The 20,698-nt window shown below is 35.7% G+C and overlaps 1 protein-coding gene across 1 annotated transcript; it reads right to left on the reverse strand.

Annotated features, from left to right (window-relative positions):
- Positions 1-873: 873 nt before the first annotated feature.
- LOC117791317 (fl(2)d-associated complex component) lies at positions 874-13,127 on the reverse strand. Its single transcript, XM_034631034.1, has 5 exons — positions 12,870-13,127; positions 8,735-9,011; positions 8,404-8,630; positions 5,375-6,189; positions 874-3,407 (listed from the first exon to the last, which is right to left on the reverse strand). Exons 2-5 carry the CDS (start codon positions 8,927-8,929, stop codon positions 1,510-1,512), a joined length of 3,135 nt encoding a protein of 1,044 aa, XP_034486925.1. The 5' UTR covers positions 8,930-9,011; positions 12,870-13,127; the 3' UTR covers positions 874-1,509.
- Positions 13,128-20,698: the final 7,571 nt, after the last annotated feature.

Raw genomic sequence — 20,698 nt, forward strand, 5'->3', positions numbered from 1 at the left:
GACTTAGTGTTAAAGTCCTGTTTATAAATTCAAATCATCAGAAACAATAAAAAGTGCCTCAAATCTCAATTTTAGTTGCTTAATGATGGGGTCGATTGACTTTAAAAATGGAATTCGAAATGTTGCAGTTTCTGGTATGTTTTTGCTATCATCTGCAGCCACATATTAAAATTGTTTTCGCACTTTTCGTTGTCTTAATTATTTAATTTCAGACTCAACCCCTCGAATTTTTTCTAAGTTCAAACTCTTTTTGAAATATCGGCGCCCCTAATATCTTAGCGCGCGGGGCGGTTGCGCCCCAAGAAAATGTAAATAATGAACGGAGTGATCGTGCAACAAAAAGTTAGTTTTAAGTTTATACCACAAACCACCAAACTTTTGAGTGAAAAGTCAACTGGGACATTGAGCAAAGATATCTATAAAAAAAAGAGTTGACCAACCGAAAATCTTAAGATAAATATGCAATGGTTACGAAATCTTGAAAAATGAAAAATGTTTTCATACAAATATTAATATTTTAATCTATCGTTCCGATTTGAAAAAGTTTTGGTAACTTAAACAGAAAATTACAACATCGAAAACACAATCTGTTAGTTTGGTTCAGATATCTTAAGAAACAAGAAACTTTTTCATTGAGAAAATAGATTCGTGTGGCAGCTATAAGATATATTTAAATTATGTACATACATAAGTAATTACATGATCTGGTCAGCTCCGACCATATTTATGTTAATATATATGCGCTGATTTTACTGTGTTTCAAGCAGATAGCTTTAAAAATTATGAAGAATATTCATACAGTATATTTCTGTGACATAAGTTGAATACCGTCTGAAAGAGTACAAAAATACCAATGGTAGTTTTTGTATTTATTTTCCGTTTTTTATTTTTTTTTTTACTAGCGCTTTATTAATGCAAATATCAAATTGATAACAATAGATACATGAGCTATAATATATGTAAGTTTAATCAGATATTATTGTTGATTTGTATATAAAAAAAAAGTAGATATACAGGTATATATCTTTTTATTGTGTATATATATGGTATTCAAGTATAATAATTAGATACCAAGAAACCGCGCAACTTAAAAATACGATCAAAAAAAAAAAAATGCATCTTTAAATTGTGTGTTTCGATTTGTTCGCGTTCGTCTTTAGCTACAAATATGTATTTAAATCGAAGATATACATGGAATATATGCATATATGTGTATGTATATGTATAGGCTAATCTATAGATATAGATGTAGTTATATAGATATATATATGTATATAGTATGTACGCATATAAAACATATTTAGAAGGCACATAATTACAGGCGCATACCTTGCAGGCATTTCGGCGCATGGATTGGGTTACTCTCTCTCTCTCTCTCTCTTTCGCTCACATTATCTCTATCTCTATCTCAATCTCTTTCGCTGGTGAGTAAGTAAGAGTGTGTGTGTGTGTGTAATTTACAGTTCAATTGAGTATATATTTTATATATATTTTTATTAATATTGCTGTTTAATAGGGATTGACGGCGGCAAGTCCCACACGTCCGCCAGATCGGGCAAATACAGGCTCCGCATAACTGTGTCGATATCCCTTGGGCATGCTGGACAGCGGCTTACCGGCTGCTGTGTTAGCAACGGCTGCTGTATTACCGCTATTGTTGCTGCTGGGTGTGGGCGCCGGCGATGGATAACGCTCGGCATGATGTGGCACACGAGATGAGCTCGACTTGGCCACGTTGACGGGCTCCGCGGTCTGCAGATATTCCCTGGAATGTGCACGCAGCTGATGACGTGACTGTACACGTTCCCGTTCCCGCTCCCGCTCCCTATCCCGCTCATGGCGATAGGCCTCGTGGGCATCCTCACTGCGCCGCATGGGATAATCCCGCTCACGACGTTCCCTCTCCCGCTCCCTATCCTGACCATGCCGTTGCTGCTGCTGCATCTGCTCCTGCTCCCAATGCTCACGGGAACGTGCTCTGGAACGACTCATGATCCGCTCTGGCGGCTGCATTGACTCCTCCTCATCCTCATCGCTCCAATGCTCCACATAGCTGGGCGGCTCGACGCTGCCGCGACGTCGGCGTGACGATGAGCGGTAATCGTTGATTGTGGTTGGTGCAACTGTTGCAGCAACACCATTGACGCCACCGCTGTCACGTTCATCCAGCTCATAGCGACTGCCGCCGTTGCCGTTGCGTTCCATGGCCCGGAACTTGTCCTTGGCATCGTGGAAACGCTCACGTGGCGACACTTGACTGCCAGCTGCCGTCGCACTCGCATATTCGCGACGACTGACAATTGTTGGTCCTCCGACTCCGACTGCGACTCCGCCTCCGACCACGCCTCCATCGCGACTGCTGGGCTTGCGTGGCGGCTCCTCGCCGTAGCGTATGCCCGTGGATTTCATCATCTTCTCCATGCTTTGTATGTATGGCAGGCTCTCCGCCTCGCGATATGGATTGCGATCCCTAGAATGATCGCGTTCCCGCTCACGTTCCCTCTCTCTTTCCCTCTCCCGCTCCCTTTCTCTGTCATGCCGCTCGCGTCTCTCGTTGTTGTTGCCACTGCCACTGCGCGTCTGCTCCGCTGCACCACGATGCACTGCCGCATATTTATTGTGCTGACCCACCGGCAACTGTGGCTCGAAGGGCAACTCGGCCGGATCCACATAACGATGACGACTTCCTCCATAACGTTGCGCCTCCTCTGCCGCATATGACTTCAGTTGTTGTTGCTGCTGTTGTTGCTGCTTCTTGGATGCATATTCCATGAACTTCTGCTTATCGGTTAGATTCTCCTTGCGATAGCCACCAATGGAGTGCGGTTGCTGTTGTGGCTCACTACACGGATCGGAATCATCGAAATCGTCGAGTTCATCATCGTGCAACGAACGTTGCTTCACACGCTCCCTCTCTCTGTCCCTTTCGCGTTCCCGCTCCCGTTCTCTATCGTGACCGGAGAGCTTCTTGTTGAGCAATCGATTGATCTCGTTGTATTTATCCGTATCCCGCAATTTGGCAGCTCCCTCGTGCTTTAGCGATTGCGGCTCCTGTTGCATAACCCTATTGAATTTGGCATCATAGTCCGCTGGTCGCATTATGATCGGTTTGATCTCATCCTCCCGTGACCAGGATTTGCTCGACGATGCCGGCGTCTTGGTGCGTTCCCTTTCCCTTTCTCTTTCTCTTTCTCTTTCCCTCTCGCGCTCCCGCTCCCTCTCCCGCTCCCTATCACGGTCGCTCTGGCGCGGCACATACGGCTTGGCTGGCAAATCCCGTAGATAACTGTCCTCCGGCGGTTGCATTGCACTCTTCCTCTTCAGCTGCGCATGCGGCGGCAGCGCAATTTGTGACGGTTTCAAGGCGATCACCGAATTGTCCGCCTCATTGGACCAGTGTTCGTCATCTATTTGAAAGATTTAAAAATAAAATGAGATTAGATTTTAAGATTTACATTAAGACTACAGTCGAACTTCGCTTAGACAGATGAAACAGACTTTAATGTTGGTGTGAGAATGTTGTTGGACTAATGTTGGCTTTCCATCATAATTTTATATCTATTTAAGATCTTATTAAAAAATTTATAATACAAGTTATGTTATGATTTCTAATTAAAATTGAAATTCAATTACAATTTCTGATTTTTATTATTGAGATTTAATACAATTTCTTTTTTAAATTGAATTTTATTATAAAAATTTTAATTTATCGGTTTATATTTTTTTAAATTATTTTCTTTGCGAAAATATAGAGAGAAAAAAAAAAGCTTTCTTCTATATTTTATTAGTCATTGGAATTGAAATTCGGGGACATTAAGAAACTTCTTGCCGAAATATATAGTGCAACTCGACTTAAAACAAAAATAAAAATTATTAAAAAAAAAGTTTTTAAAGAATTTAGTTCAAATATGGCTTAGAGAATAGATAGAATAGAAGGCATTCGATAAAAAAATAGAATGAGAAAATTTAAGTTTTTAATTAAAACTTTAAAAGACGATTTAAATAAAAAGTTCGTCATTAGGGACAGTTTTGAAATTGTGCTGGTCAAAATCCCAAAAAAAAACCATTACCCTTATGATTAATTTCTTAATGAGATCAGGAAAAATTAGTGAGAAATTGATAAATCAAAACTTGAAATTGAGCTCGAATTCGCTTTAAGAAAAATTTAAGTCTTTCCTAAAGTAAATCAAAATAAAACGAAGATTATTTTAGATATACCCTATCTTTAATTAACGTTAATGGAAAATAAAAAAAAAATAAGGAAAAAATGGCAAAGATAACCAAAATGTTTGTTCTCCAAGCATTTTTAGACGAAACAGTTAAAAAAGTTTTTTTTTTCAATTATTATATTTATTTTTTTCTCAATCAAATTGATTTAATGAGAATTGTTTTTTTTTGCCAGAATTGAAGTAATAAGTAGTATAGTTATTTAATGTTGCTGTTGTGTTATCGTTAAATTTTACTTAGCGAAGTCAGACTGTGCTTATTAGCCCATTAAAAAGGGTATATTGTGTTTGGCAGAATGTATAAACAGGCAGAAAGTGCGTGGCAGACCCCATAAAGTATATATAATCTTGCTCAGGATCAACAGACGAGTCGATCTAGCCCTGTCCGTCTGTCTGTCCGTCTGTTTGAACGCGTCGATCTCAGAGACTATAAGAGCTAGAAACTTCAAACTTGGTAAGTAGGTTCCTGAATACCGTACGCAGATCAAGTTTGTATTATATATATTTTTTGATCGAACCTCTATATCATATAGCTGTCATACGAATGATAGATTTGAAAAACTTCTTGGTTTTTTGAGATATCTCAACCAATCTGACACAATAAACATTTAAGCTGGTATTATACATACTGACCAAATTTTTTTCAAATCGGCATACTATATCATAAAGCTACCATAGAGACGCCCAGTCGAAAATCAAGTTTTAGTATGAAAAAGGTTTTTTGTTTTTTGAGATATCTTAACCAGGGACCGTAATCATTATGAGTTATATTATAAAAATTACTTGGTAATGATTATATTTAAATTTCTTATGTATTTTTATCAAGAATAATCATTAGTTTTGAGTAATTTAATAAAAATTACACCATAATCATTATTTTTGATCAATAAAAAATAAAGATAAAAAAAATCATTATTTTTGATGAAAAATAAAAATAATCATTATTGTTGATGAAAAAATGTTTTGACTTTTATTTTTTTGATCAATAATTATGATCATTTTTGATTTTTATGTTTTTTGATCAATAATTATGATCATTTTTGATTTTTATGTTCTTTGATCAATAATAATACTTATTTTTGATTTTTATTTTTTTTGACTGTAGCCGCCCACTTGTTTTTATGTACATATATTAACAATTTACTCACCACTAGAGCTGTTTAGCTCCTGTCGCTCCGGACTGGGCGCCAGATCGGAGCCAATGCCCGAGGATCCCCGCGAGGACACCTGTTTGCCATTGGCATTGGTCGGTGGCGGAGCTGCAGCAGCGGCTGCTGCTGCTGATGTTGGCGCACTGGCGACAGCGGCGGCGCTTTTGGGAGTGCCAGCACCGCCCACAATCAACGCATTGCGACAGCGACGCAGCTCAATGGCTGTGAGATTTCCCTTGGAGCGATGCACTGTATCATAGTCACGTGGCGGCAAAAGCAGCGGGGGACCATTCCCATTTAACTTGGCTCTCAGCTCCGCAGCCAGAGAGTCAAAGAGGTCGCTGTTCTGTTGCGGTGTCAGCGGGGGATGACCATGTGGATGATGTGAATGCTGTGAGTGCTGTGAATGCTGTGAATGTTGTGATTGAAGGTGTGGATGATGTTTGCTGCTGCTGTTGTTGTTGTTGCCATGCGGCGGTGATCTTGACACGGGTGATCCACCCAATCCTCCCATGCCCACATGCTCCTCACTGCACTCCGATTCCCTTGTACTGTTGCCCGTATCGCTTCCCAATGAGCTGCTAAATCGTTTCGGCGATGTCTCATGGCGACGCTGCTGTTGTTGTTGTTGCTGCTGCTGCTGATGATGTGGATAGCTGCCACCACTCGAGTGGTGTTGCTGAGGTGGCAGATGGTGTGACGACTTGTGCGTCGCCTCATGCCGTTTGTCTGTGCCACTGTGGCTGTTGTTGTTGCTGTTGCTGCTGTGTCCTTGTACCCCACCAGCGGGTAGAGGTGGTAAAATACCCAACCTAAGGTAAAAAACATCAAATAAATTTTTTGATTAATACTTAGCAGCAGAAAAGATTACCGTACGGATTCGGGACATTTAAAAAAAAAATAATATTATTTTCCTGTATGTAGGTATATGCATTTTGCTCAAGAATTCAGTTAGGTTTATTTAGATTTTCATGCCAACGTTCCCCATTGGGAATATTGAAAATTGAAATTTATTCTGCATTTAAATTTAAAGAAATTCTTTGAGAAAATATTTCCTCTAGATCCTCTAGATATCGAGCTAAGAATCCCTCCTTTGAAATTTTAAAATTGAAATATTTAAATCTCATGTTTTTACTTTTAATCAAATTCTTATATCGAAATTAAGTGTAAGAAAAACACTTTAAATTTGATTTTGACACTATTATTTTTCTTGCAAAATATCAAGCTAAATTGGACAACATTTTCGACTTGAAAAGTTGCTAGATCCAAAGTCTGACCAACTTCAAACTGTCATTACTTAATCAAAACTCAACCTATTTTCAAGCAGAATGTCAATTTTATCAAGGCTTGGTTTCTTAATTCATTCTGCATTTGAATTTTATTTATTTCGTTAAACAAATTTTTATCCTCTAGATATTGATCTCGATGCAATTTGACAAATATTCAATTAAAACACAATAATAACATAATTAGGTTACAACTATAAACACTTCAAAAAAATGAAATGCAAGAAAAAATTCAGTTAAATCAGGTTTATATGATCTAATAGTTGTTTCGGGATGTTCCGGAACCGAAAAAGGAATCTATATTTGTTTAGGTTTGATTCCTTGCTGGGCAGCAGTAAAATATATGAGAATTAAAATCCATCAGTAGATAATTTTTTTTTTTGGCGGTGTGAAAATACAACATATTTTTTTTAAGTTCCGATAAAATTTTTACATTTGTGTAATAATTCTTTAACCTCCAATATATTTATTTTTTTTTATTTATGTTGCAAATTTGTATGGCAAAGTTAAATCTATACTCTAACCTTATCCATATAAAAAATATTTGAAATTATATTAAAATATGTAAGAAATTAACAACTTAATTAACATGACAATTATATAGATAAATTCTTTGAACTTTTGGTCGCCAAATATAATTCTAATTCAATTAACAATAAAAGGTAAGCCTTGATTATTCATATTTTATATTTATATATTTCATTTATCATCATTTTTTTAAATTTTGAATAAAATAAATAAGAGTTATCTTTTTAATTTTTGACAAAACTAAAAATATATTATGTATTTTATAATTTATGTTTTAAATATTACAATGGCTGTGGGCCTTGCGCTCACTGGACTTTTCGATATCAAAGTATTTCTTTCTGTCGTTCCTGGGAAACTCAAAAAACTGGGAGTGTTGTCTTTAGCTCCAGCTCCAACTGCAACTGCAACTGCATCTCCATCAATAACATTGGTAGCAAATGTAACGATCTGCTGCATCTGCTATTGGCTAATGGAGTGTCTAAGTGTTCAAGTTGGTGGCATGCCACTTATGAGTGTCTACTTGCTTCCTGCTTGTTGCGGCATTCAATTAATTTCAACTTGCGGTGCGGCGAAGACCCCCCGAAAAGCGCTTATATATGTATGAGTTTTTAGAGATGAGTACATAAAATATTTTCAAACTGATTGAAAATGAGTGGAGGCATAAAAAAAACACGTTTTTTTTATATGAGTTTTATTCATTACAAATTAATGTGTTGCTAAAGATTTCAAAGAGAGATTTTGAATGCAGATTCTAAGGTACTTCAAACATTTTCCACGTATAGGAAAGTTTAAATCAGGGTATAAAACCGAATCAAATATCGGTTTCAGTTAGTGTTTCGGTTATGTTTGTTTTGTTACGGGTATGAATTCGATTCACAAAAAAAAGTTTAAGAAATGTTATAAGAAAGTTAATATATAAACAAAACTTCTCTGATTTAAAAAAAGATCTGCTTAATAATTTAAATGTTCAAATTAAAAATCCAAATAAATTGAAAAAACGATGATTACGCCTTAACAACATAATTGCATTTAGTGCTTGATTGAAACAATAGTAACCGTTATACGTGAACATGAATCGGTTACTAATCGGTTATTTCGGTTTGAATAATTTCGGTGTTTCGGCTCGGGCATTAAAAAAAAAAGTTTTGATTCGGTTGATGTTTCAGTTACGGTTACCAATTTTAATCGGTTAAAGGTTTAAATGTAACTCACCTGGTTTCTAGCTCCTCGAATCGCTTTTGATTGTCCGGTCGATTAATAAGGATTTGCAATTGTAGATGCAACGCCTCCGCCGTTGTCTCCGAGTCGCAACGATAGGCGTGCACATGTAGAGGACATTTAGTCGCCGGATTATAAAGGAGCAGGACACAGGCAACAATGTCATCGGTTTGCACGGAGCTGGTTATGGCACTGTGTGGTATTAAATGCTTCGATGCGCCCTGTTTAACAACAGATTGGAATGTTGTCAACAATTGTAGAGTACAAAGAAGGAGGAGGAAGAGAAGGAGGAGAAACAAAGAGATAGGGAAGCGCCCTCACTTACCTGCACGATTTTGATGCCTTTGTGCGAAACCTGCAGCGTCACCTTGAGCGGCTCCTGGCCTCGTGATCTGTCCACGAGATATGGAAGCACTGAGTTAATGACGCGCGCGCCTCGTAATCCCTTCGCCTCCTCGGCGCCCAGGAACCAAACATAGTATGAGGCCTTCTGGACGTCCCGACGCAAACGTAGCGCCATTTTGTCCAATCAATTTAGATAATACAGTTCAGCCCGAGATTTATCGATTGTCTCCCTCTCAGAGGTAACTAGTTCAGGGCATCTGCAAAAAGATGCGAGTATTAAAATACGAGTACAAAGCTTCACTAGACTAAACAATTTTATTGAGAATTTCAGACAGCACTTTAGAATAGATATTTATGTGAAGAATTTCCGATTTTACAGTCTTTAATATATTCTTCTGCGTCTGCCAATAGACGGGGTGTCTCGCCTTTAGTTTTTCCGACTAATTAATTTTTTTTATTTAAGACACAATACTGATGTGCTAAGATGCGTAAATACGACTGATAGAAGCTTTAATATTAGAAATAAGATTTGTTCAAGGGTAATCAGATAAGTTATAGAAAAGTTAAAACTGATGCACCGTTGCACAACAAAGTTTATGTATTCTTTCTGCATTCCTACACATTTTATCAATTAAAAAAAATACACATACTGCTAATTTTACAGGCGAAAAATGCATTTTATTTATTTTCTTTTTTTTATATTGGGAAAAAAATTGTAGCAATGCAGAAATATAACGCAGTTATGTAATTTCTGATCGGTATTATCTCAAATATCACTTAATTTCTGAGCTCGCAAATAACAGTCAACTGAACAACACCTGAAATGAAGATCAACATTTGCGACCTCTGCTAATTTTTTATGCACTTTTTAGTCTCACAAAATATACAATTTATGCTTTCAGCCAAAACAAATTTATGTGATTTTTTGTAGAAGAGAATTTCCAGTTAAATTTTCTAGAAATAATCTTTCACGAAAGCCTCTTAAAGTTAGATCAGAACCTATTAGAATCAAGCATCCAAATGCGAATCCAATGTGAAATATGCTTCTTTATTATGGGATCATCATCAATCAGTGATGCTCGTAGGGGATTGAATAAATCGGATATAACTAAGGCATTTGCGTCATCGGGAATTATCTGAGCACGGAATGCATGTGGAATGAGGAGTGATCAGGAATTCGTATTGCATCAAAGCCACCTTGGAATACTACATACTAAGTGCTTATTATTTATGTTTATGCTAGCCATGGTTACGGGCCTCTCTAACGGCATCTTTTTAGACAAATTTCAATACCAAAAACCCGCAAGACAACACAGCCGGTCCGTGTGTCATAATATGTTTTCAGTCTGCGAGAGATTTAAAAAGAAAAAATATATACACGTATACACACTGAGAGCAACAACAAGAAGAACGAGCTAACAACGGTATTAATGTTGTAGATATACTCGTATATCTTCTCAATAATATTCATAATCGATGAGCTGGTACAACTTGTTGTGCGACATCTCCATCTTGTGTAGGCCAAAAGAATCTCGTTTTATTTTTCGGTTTATTTTTCTACTTCTATTTGGTTCTTGTTTTTGTTATTGTATTTTATTTATTTTTTTTATTTGTCAGCTTCAAGATATTTATCAATGTTATATGGCAGCCATAATGTGTGCATTTTAAATTTACATATGACACAAAAGCTGCCCACAGCACGGCAATAACACAAAAGCTGCTAAACAAACGAAATTATTAACCTCAAAAGCAAAAAAAAAAAAAATAAATAAATAAAAAGAAACACAAATTCACAAATAAAATAAAAAAAAGGCACATTTCAAATTTATTTCTTAAAAAAGTACCAAGAGAATATAACAAAAAGTGGAAAAACACCTGAATTTTTAGATCTAACTTGTACCCTATATTAATGTATTTATTTACTACGCAAAATGTGATCTTTTTCATCCTTTTCAACTGGTTTCAAAGCTTAAAACTGAGAGATGTGTTTAAAGGCCAAATGTATGTGACATGTGCAAACAAATGGAATGTGCGAATCGAGGTCTTCTATATCTATAAAAACATGTGCTAAATTATCACACTATTTGATAAGTTGAAACTGAACTTTGCTTATAAGAAATTAATTTCTTATTAATTTTGCATACACCTCATATATCTATATACATATGCTAATGATCTGATGGTTGTTTTAACAAATTTCAGCCACTTTACAGCTTGAGTTAATACGTGTATACTCGTATACGAGTAGAAGTTAGAACTCGACTTGTTTTAAAATTAATGAAGCTAATACAGTTTATGAACATTCCTAAGTAAATTATTAATGTAAACAAGATAATATCTCGATAATCTTTAGATCATAAAATATAAAATTATTAACCATAAAGTCGTTAAGTCAATTGTTCTTAAATCTAAGAATAGCTCACAAGTTACTATATTTAAAAATTATTTATTAGATTTATCTATTTGTTCTTTAAAAAAATTACATACATATTTCCATAAAAGAAAACAGATTTAATTAATTAAATGAATATTTAGTTTAGTAGTTTTTTGTTAAGAAGTTTTACGTCGAAGCTAGTCTAAGTAAAATTTTAATATTCAGGTGTGTTCTAAAAATCTCTAGAGTGTTTAAAGAGAATTGCTTTTGAAATCAACCGTTCGAAACGTCGGTGTTCCTTAAATGTAAGAGATTTGGAACTTTCGAACATATTTTCGAACTTAAAAAAATCGGCTTACTTCCAGTTTTAACAAAATTTTTGGGCTTAGGAATATTTTATATAATTAACAAAATTAAAAAAAATTTATTTTATGTATTTTTATTCAATTTAAAAATTAATTTAATTAAAATTAATAAATATTTCATTTTGTCAAATCTCTCAACAAATTTTTAGACATTTGAAAGCAATGCTTGGTTGTTTTTAGGAACCCTAACGATTGCTTTTAGGTTGCTTTGGCGCCTTTGGAGATTTGTAGAGCACCTCTGATTGTCTTTACTTTTAAAAGTCAGTTGATATTTCGTTTGCAGCTCTGTAGTTAAGTTCTGAATTTATGTCATTCGAGTGTAATTATCCAAAATTAGTAAGTAATCAAAATAGATTGAGCTTTCTGATATGGTTTGTGACTGGAATAAGTAAAATTCAAATTTTTTTGTTTTTTCGATTATTTTTTTATAAGGGAGTGCTGAGTGGGTTTTATAATTTCTTTAAATAGTCTGTCAATGGTAATAGGTATTTGGCTATTAAAACTCTAAAAATAGAGCAAAAGCACTATCGTGTTGTACTGTATGATTATTTTAAATTTAAAAATATATAAAATTGAGGAGCCTGTGAGTGAATACTATTCATTTTCCCCCTTTTACTTATATCCATATTGAAGAAGGTTCGAAGACTTCTAACTGAAGTTTCCCTTAACAAATTTTAATTAAGCTGAAAGTATACTTAGAGCCTATTGTTTAAATTTTTATTTGCTTGTTATTATTCTGCTGGTTGTTATTGCTATTAATGGCGATGTTGTTGTTGTTGTTGTTATTAAAGCGCCCTCTTTTAGCTAGACTTTATAGAAGCCGCAATTGTAATTCTTTTGGCATTCTCTTCAGTTGGCTTATTGGATTTTGCTTTGCGCAGACACAAAGTGCTCACATTAAAATGGGTTAAGCGCATTTGACGAAGAAGAAGAAGAGGTAAAATGGTGACACACACACATGCGCACACACACACACACACAGACACACACACACACGCATACGCAGACATAAAAGTACGCGCGGCACTTGCACTCTTTTTGTTATTTCGTTATTTAGACTCTCTTTGCGTTTGTTTGGCTGCCATTGCCGTGTTGTTGTTGTTATTGCTATTGTTGTTGTTGCTGGCATTTGCTCCATTTCAGCTGAACTCGATCAATGAACCGTTTAATACACTCACACACACACACACTTACAACTATATACACATGCGCAAGTTGAAGCGTTTAAATTTCTACAAAACTTATTTGATTAACGGTAATTGCAAGAGAGCAAGAGCAGCTAGAAAATGCGCTCTCACTTGCTGCCTCTCATCACTTGGCAAACACACAGAGAGTAAGATAAATTAAGAGAGAGAGTGAGAGAGAAATACACACACCTTGACTTGCACAGAAACAAAAATAATAATAATAAACAAAACAAAAAAAAAGAGCGACTTTGCGAGCTTTTTGCTTAAGCTCTGCTTTGATTGTTGTTGTAAAATGTATAAGCTTCGATGTTGATTGTTGTTGTTGTTGTTGTTGCTTTTGCTTCGCTTTGCTTTTTTGTTTTGTTTCACGTTATACGTTTTAAACGCGTCGGCGCAACTGACGACGTCTCAACGCTTTGGCCGTCTGCTATCGACTGACTTTAGCTGAAAACTGGTGGCACCGCTGACGCTGCTGCCGCTGCTGCTATCGCTGCCGCCGTCGCTGCTAACTGGCTAACTGCCGGACAGGTATGAACAACACACACATACATGCACAACGATACATGCTTGCTGCTGTTGGTGTTGTTGTTGTTGTTGCTGTAGTTGTTTATAAGCCGCCGCAAAGAAAGTCAAGTCGCACGTACTGAGCTGCTGACTGCGACGCTGCTGCGCTGCTGCCGCAATGTCTTTGGCTGGAATGTTTTGAAATTAAAAGTTGTTGGGTTTTTGGGCGCAGCGTCGCAGTTGTTATTGTTGTTGTCGTTACTGTTGGCCCTGGCCAAGCCAAGCCAGGCCAGGCCAGGCCAGGCCAGTGTGTTGTTGCCACTTACAAGTATATGTATACATATATATATTTGTATTTTTTGGCTTAGACAGGTGTACGAGGCGGCTAGCGGCGGCTGCAGTTGTTGTTATTGATATAGCATTGAGCACTTTGAAAAGCCGTCGCCGTTTCTATGCATTCTACAAGTTTTCCATCTGCACACACACACACACTCACACACACTCACACACACACACACATACACACAGGCGCATTGAATTGCTACTGCAAAAATTGAAAAACTTGGCATTTAACTTGGCGTCTCTCGTTAGCCAGGCCAAGTGAAATCCGCTAAAATTATTCTATATGTCTATAATCAGACAATTTGTTGTTGTAGTTGTTGTTATTATTGTGATTATTATAGCTGCTGTTGTTGTTGTAATCGATTTGCTTTTGGGCACGGAAACGGAAATGCTCAAATTTAGTGAGTTGCCGCCAAAAGGTGTCGATATTTATACAATTTGATGTTGGCCCACATTTTCCAATTCACTTTCGAAATTTTCCCTTTAATTTTTGAGCTTGTTTCAAGATTTGCAAACTTGAAGCAAGAGTTTGACTTATTTTTGTATAGAAAAGCGATGGCAAGTTCTTGTCAAAGTTTAAAGCAAGTACAGGTTATTTTCATATTTTTTTTTTCTGGATTCTGTAAAAATAATTTTTTTAAAGTTACAAAAGAAATTGGTTAGCTTGTATTTAATTTTCGTCTTAATAGATCAAAATAACTTTTTTTTCCCACTCTTTATCATAACTTTTAGAATGTCTTTGCTTATAAAAAAGCATTTTCATCTTGTATTAAGAACACCACTTCTGAACCAGTTGCTTTAAGCCAAAATTGTCTTAAAATGTTACGGCTGCGGTTTTTCTCGGTTTTCATAACTGTCTACAGGTGTATTAATTGCTTAATTACGAGTACTTCTTGAGATGAGGTACTGCAGCAACCTTAATTGCTTCTATCTTATCTCATCTTCTGTTCTGCTAAGTGGAAAATGTCATAAAGTTTGTAAGCATTTTTTTTCGGTTCAATGATTATGGGCTTATCAAATAATGTGCCGTGATGTTATTTTTGTTGTTCTTTTTTTCTAGCCTCTTTTCTGTATATTTAGAATTAAGTACTGCGCATTTCCGCAATTAATGTTGTTAGTTTTACAGTAGTTTTGATATATTTCTACACTCTTTACACTTTAGCTGGTTAAAAGATGTACACTAATGCTTTAGAAATGCAATGTAATGATATAGCAGAGGAAATAATATGATGAGCTCAATATATTTTTGTGCTTTTTATTAAAGTTTTTTTCTTTAATTTTATCGGTATTTTTAAATGCTAATTTTAAAGTCTTAACTTCAAAATGAAAAATTTATCAAAATTTTATTTTGAATAACACTTAATGTTACGATTTGTTTAGGGCATCTTATAGTTCACCCCTCCTTTAGTTAATTTAATTGTAGATATAAAAGACATAATATACGCCTGTATCAGCTATAAGAAATAATGAAAATGAACTGCAATGTAGAAGCGTGTTTAACTTTCAATTGATATGCATACCAGTCATACCATGTGAATACACTCATAAATACACTCATGCATGGTTATTATTGTAAATGCCACAGCGTAAATTCGTGTTCGACCTTGGTCAGCGAATTTGTGATTATTTTTGGCCCCATAGACCTTATATCTAAATGTTGAAATGCATTTGCAGCACGTTTTTGCCAACAACAATCACAACAACAACAACAACAACAGCTACAACTTGCGGCAATCTTAAAAATTTCACCAGCTCTTTTGACAAATCCCTGCTAACCTGCTGACATGCTATTGGTCCAAAGGCCCCGCCTACCCGAAAATGTATAATCACACACTCAAGCACACACAAAGCTGAGGCCACCTCAATGAAATTTCACTTTTCACTTATGGAAAAACTAAAAAATAAAATACCCAAAAAAAAAAAAAAACTTTATAATAATAACAATATAAAAGTTTATACGAATAATTTGCAATTAAATTGGTCGAGCATCGTCTGGGAACTGGTTACCCACTTAAATAAATGCTATGTTTTAGGGTATATTATCGTGTAGGGTATGTCAGTATTTACTTGAAATACTATACATTTTCTATTTAAAGAGTGCATTTGTGAACGGTTCTGTAAAATGAATATATAAATATAATAATACATTTTTATAAATATTAAAACAAATTTAAAAAAGAAATATATTCTAAATATATTTAAAAACTATTCTAATTAAATATAAATCAGATATATTTATTTCAACATTATTAGTTTTGAAGATTTAAAAAATAGATAGTCAAAATAAGTATAAACAAAGTAAAATTTTTATGAAATTGTACTATTTAATAATAAAAGTTATTGCTATAGATTTTTTTTGATATTTCGGCATTCGATGCAATAAATAACTTAAATAAAAAAAAAAAAACATTATTATTTTAAATTAACTATATTTTCCAATAAAAGGCTGAGTAAGTCTCCTGCAATTTAAGCTTGCAAAATGTTGATATACATTTTTCGGATGTTTCCTTTTAGTTTTCCGTTGATTTTAGAGCATAAATGCTTCGGTGTGTCTTTCTTCTTTTTTATTTTGGTGAAATCCCCAAGTCAGAGCAAGTCAGAGCGCAAAAATCGAAATTGCTTTTATAGAGTATGCGTGCATTCCCCCTGCATCTCTGCCCCATGCACAATTCCCCTTGAGCTGTGGCCAAGGCCGTGTTGGATCGATATGAAACCGATCGGCGTCTCTGCTGTGCCATTAAATCAAAAGGAAGAAGCAACTGCCACGCCCCACGGCAAGCAAGCATGCTTGCCACATGTGGTGGCAGTTAGCCACTCAATGTCGCTGCAACTACCAATAAAAGCAGCAACAACAACGACAACAACGACAACGACAACAACAACAATGACAGTAACTCGGCCTCGGAACAAGTGGCTTTCTTTTGGGTGCGTCGACTTTGCAGACAGAGCGAGAGATCTGAGAGATCGCAGATTGAAGATCACAAGTAACTAGTCTAAATTGGAGACGGGAGGGGGGGGAGAGGAGGGTACAACTTAAAAGGGGGGCATTGTGCAGCTGTGCTAAGCGTTTTTAATTGAATTGCAATGAAATGAGTCGCTCAGTCTCGTGTCTTGAACGTGAAACGCGTTAAACCGCTTTTGATTTTTATATACTTACATTTGTTGTCCATACACCATATGAGCTTGGGTAAAAGTGGGTAATCATCATTAGCCAGGCCAAAGCCGTGTGCGGCATGGCAAAACCAATCAGCCTCAGTGCTGGACAGTTAATATCCTCACCGCACCCCACACCTCACACCTCACACCCCACACCAAACTTCCAATTCCACTTCCAATTCCACTTCCAATTCCAATTCCATTTCCAATTCCCATAGATTAGGCGGTGAGAGTGCGACATAAGCCAAAAGCCGCAATCTCAGTCAAAGAAAATAAAATTAAAACATTTTAACTGTCTGGTTTTAAGATGGCAACCCACACACACACACGGTCGCACACACTCGCACACACTCGCACACACTTGCACACATCGAGTCATACAGTTAGCTGCCACATGAACATGCCACAGAGCGGCAAGTGAAATTCCGTTAATGCGCTGCTCCCCAACCACATGAACGTAGATCGCTTCGATTTGGTACGCTTTGCTTGTCTCTCTTTCATTTTTCTCTCTGCTCTATCATCCCCCTCTGGCTGCCGACAAAGAAGAAATTTGATCTATTTCATGTGATTAGCGCATATAAATTGCCTTCCAGCGAGACGAGTCATCAACGGAGTCGACTCCAACTTGTTGCCTCTTTATGGCCCCAACGCGTCGGTTCATTTATTGACCATTCCGATTGATTAGGTGAAAACGCATGTGGGTGTGCCCTACACACACACGCACACCTGCACACAAAGACAATTACAATTCACGTGCACATCGATCGAATCGTAGTCGGAATCGGAATCGGAGTGGCATTTGGGGCGTGGCAGTTGCTGCTCCTGGCACTGAATAAAGGTGGAAAGCTGTAGTTAAGGTGCATATTAATAGTTAGGGAGAGTCAATGATGAATTGCAACTACCATGAAGGGCAGTCAGTGTTGCCCTTTAAATACCCTGTAATTTGTGTAGTCGATTTAAATAGTACGACTCGAGCTAAAGAGTAAACTGCAGCATTTGTATCTTTGCATCTGCAACTTTGTATCTGCACCTTTGTAACTACATCTTTGTATTCGTATCTAAAATATAATTTTGTAAAGCGTTTTTGTATTGGAAATATTAATTTATCTGTGCTATTATACATACATATATCTGTATCTTTGAGCTCTTAATTTGTATCTGTACATTTAGATCTGTGAATCTAAAAATTCCTTTAATTACTTCTGTATCTTTGCCTCTGCAACTTTGTATTTGTATCTATAATTTTGTAAAGCGTTTTTGTATTTGCAAATTTAAATTTAACTGCTCCTTTATACATTGTACGTTTTACTGTAACTTTGTATTTCTATCTTTGAGCTCTATATATTTTATATAATATGATATGTATGTGTACATTTGAATCTGTAAATTTTCAAATCTCTATAATTGCTGCTGTATCTTTGTTTCTGCATCTTTGTATCTATACCTTTGTGTATGTGTCAATTCTATATCATAGTCTTGCATATGCTTCTGTATCTTTATCTTTATATCTGTGTTTTTATACTTGTATCTTTGCATCTGAATTCATATATCTGTGGTTTTACATATGTTAATTTGAACCTTAAGCTTGGAATTTTAAAATATGTTTCAGTATCTTTGTATCTGTATCTTCGCCACTGTAAATTGGTATGTACAATTTAACATCTACATATATACAATATTTACAGCTGTATTTTAGTATTTCATTATAATCATAGTGTCTCTATCTGTGGGCATGTGTTTTTGAGTCTTGTATTTATTATATTAATGCATCTTAGTACGTGCGTATCATTGAATACAAGTATCTTTTGTATTATTTCCATTAGCCAAATATCCAAGTGGGGATTGTCTGGTAAACTTGATGGTTTTGTGAACACCTGAGTTTATCTGGCAACACGGGGCATGTGCTGTCAATTGTAAAGCTTCCTGGAAATTGCAAAGAGTTCAAGCTGCTTAACAAGAAAAATTTAAGAAGAAGTCATAATGTCTTTTGTACTCTGACCCTGGCAGAGAGACACGCGCCCAAAAGAAAGAAAAAATTCTTGAAGCAAAACAGGGAAAGAGCCAAACAAGATAAATAGCATGTTTATGAGGTAGACGGATAGTAGGAAATAAAAAAAGGAACCGTAATTATATCATTTAATTTTTGGTAAAGCCAAAGAGCAGTTAGGTTAAGCATATATGCTGATGTCAGATAGATTCGAGAACTACGAGTACACGTAGTTCACCAGACAGAGACAACAAGAAGTTCTTCGAGTTGGTTTTGTAATTACAAAAGTAACGAAGCGTTAACATCGCGTAAAGATTGTCCAACTCGATAGTGGTCGAAAATGACTCTAGAAACTGAAACTTTGCTTCTTTTTGTGTGTGTGTGTGTGCTTATTTTGTTTTTTTGCCTCGAAACGCAGAATTACATAAAACGCCATCTATCGGCAGCGATTGATCGCAGACGGGCTCAATTAATGGCCACTTGATTGATGTGTGTGCGTGTGCTTATCAATCAATTTATCTACGGATGCGCATGCGTGTCTGCTGGTAGGCAGGGCAGAAGGGGGCGTGGCACCATTGATGGCCTTGTCTATTGTATCGAATCGATTGTATAACTAGCGCCATCTTAATACATCTAGTAATTTGCATTCAAGTCTACCAATTTAAAAATCACTTTAAAAACGCTGAGATTTTTCATGCAGCGCTTCAATCATATGAAAGACGGGCCAATAATTAAGACTGTATGTTAGAGTTAATCACATGGCATCAGGTGTCACTCATGTATGATATTAAAATCCAAGTATGTCATAGAAAATAATCGTTATGTGCATGCATAATCATGGTCTTTTATACAGAAAGCTAGCGTACATAAAAGTGAGAAAATTTCTGGTTTAAGTTTACTTCGTGTTCGCTTTAAACTTGCATCTTTTCTATCATTCCGTTTACTTCACCCGACCTAATCATGTCTACCACTTTTCAGTTACTTCCGACATCAGCTAACTTAAATTCTTTAAAAGACAGAGAATCTAAATTTTGTCACTTTTATGAAGCTAATTTAATTTTTGGGTTAACTTCCCTCTTATGAATAAGTAAACCATATTTGAAGAGATAACTATGATCAATATTGTCTGCAAATTTTATTATAATCGTATAAAAAGTGTGTACAAAACTTAGTAGAGCGATAAGACGATTCTCTTTCTTCATTTTAATGTTATATTATTCATTCATCGAACTCTTTCTAATTATTATGTTTCCCTACGTTAACCTCTCTCTTTTTTCTCTTGGTATTATTTAGAGATATGTTCAATAATTATTTAAGCATTATCATGATTGTACTTATATTAGCTGTGGCTATTATTGATTGTGCGGGCACAACAAACGAACCGATCGTGAAATTCGCCACAGCAAATCGTAAATCCCACACAGATGCACAGCAAATAATGAGTAAATAAAAAAACACTTTTAAGTAGTATATTTGTACTTGTACATACTTAGGAGTGCTCTTCATATACATTTACTTAGTAAGCAAATAAATTTGCTCGTCTCTGTAAACAGAAATTGATTTGTCGGCATTTGTAAATGTTTTTCTGAGTATATGTGTGCGTATGACGATCGATCGATGCACTTTCACTTAATAATTTTTTATATAAATAGAAATTTTGTATGTTTATCAACATTAATTTCTATAATTTCCAACAAATATGATGAGTTAAAATGCGCGATCGTTGGATACTCACATTTTGGGTAAGCTAGGCTTACCCAACTAGGCTAGATTTATGATCTTCCTTTGCTTTATTTCTTGCTTTGTTAAAGTAAAAAAATCGTAATTGTCTTACTTCAAAAATATGTATCTCTAAACCTTAAATTTAAAACTGTGTTGGAATTATTAATAAATATATTTATAAGCTTTCAGTAAAAGTCAAGGTGTAATGATCAAAAATTCACCTCTTAAAAATGCTATTAAGAATTTACCAAATTTTTTAAATTAAAATGAAATAATATTATACTTCCATAAAAGAATGTTAAAATGA

Source organism: Drosophila innubila, chromosome X, assembly GCF_004354385.1.
Source record: "Drosophila innubila isolate TH190305 chromosome X, UK_Dinn_1.0, whole genome shotgun sequence".
Taxonomy (NCBI): domain Eukaryota; kingdom Metazoa; phylum Arthropoda; class Insecta; order Diptera; family Drosophilidae; genus Drosophila; species Drosophila innubila.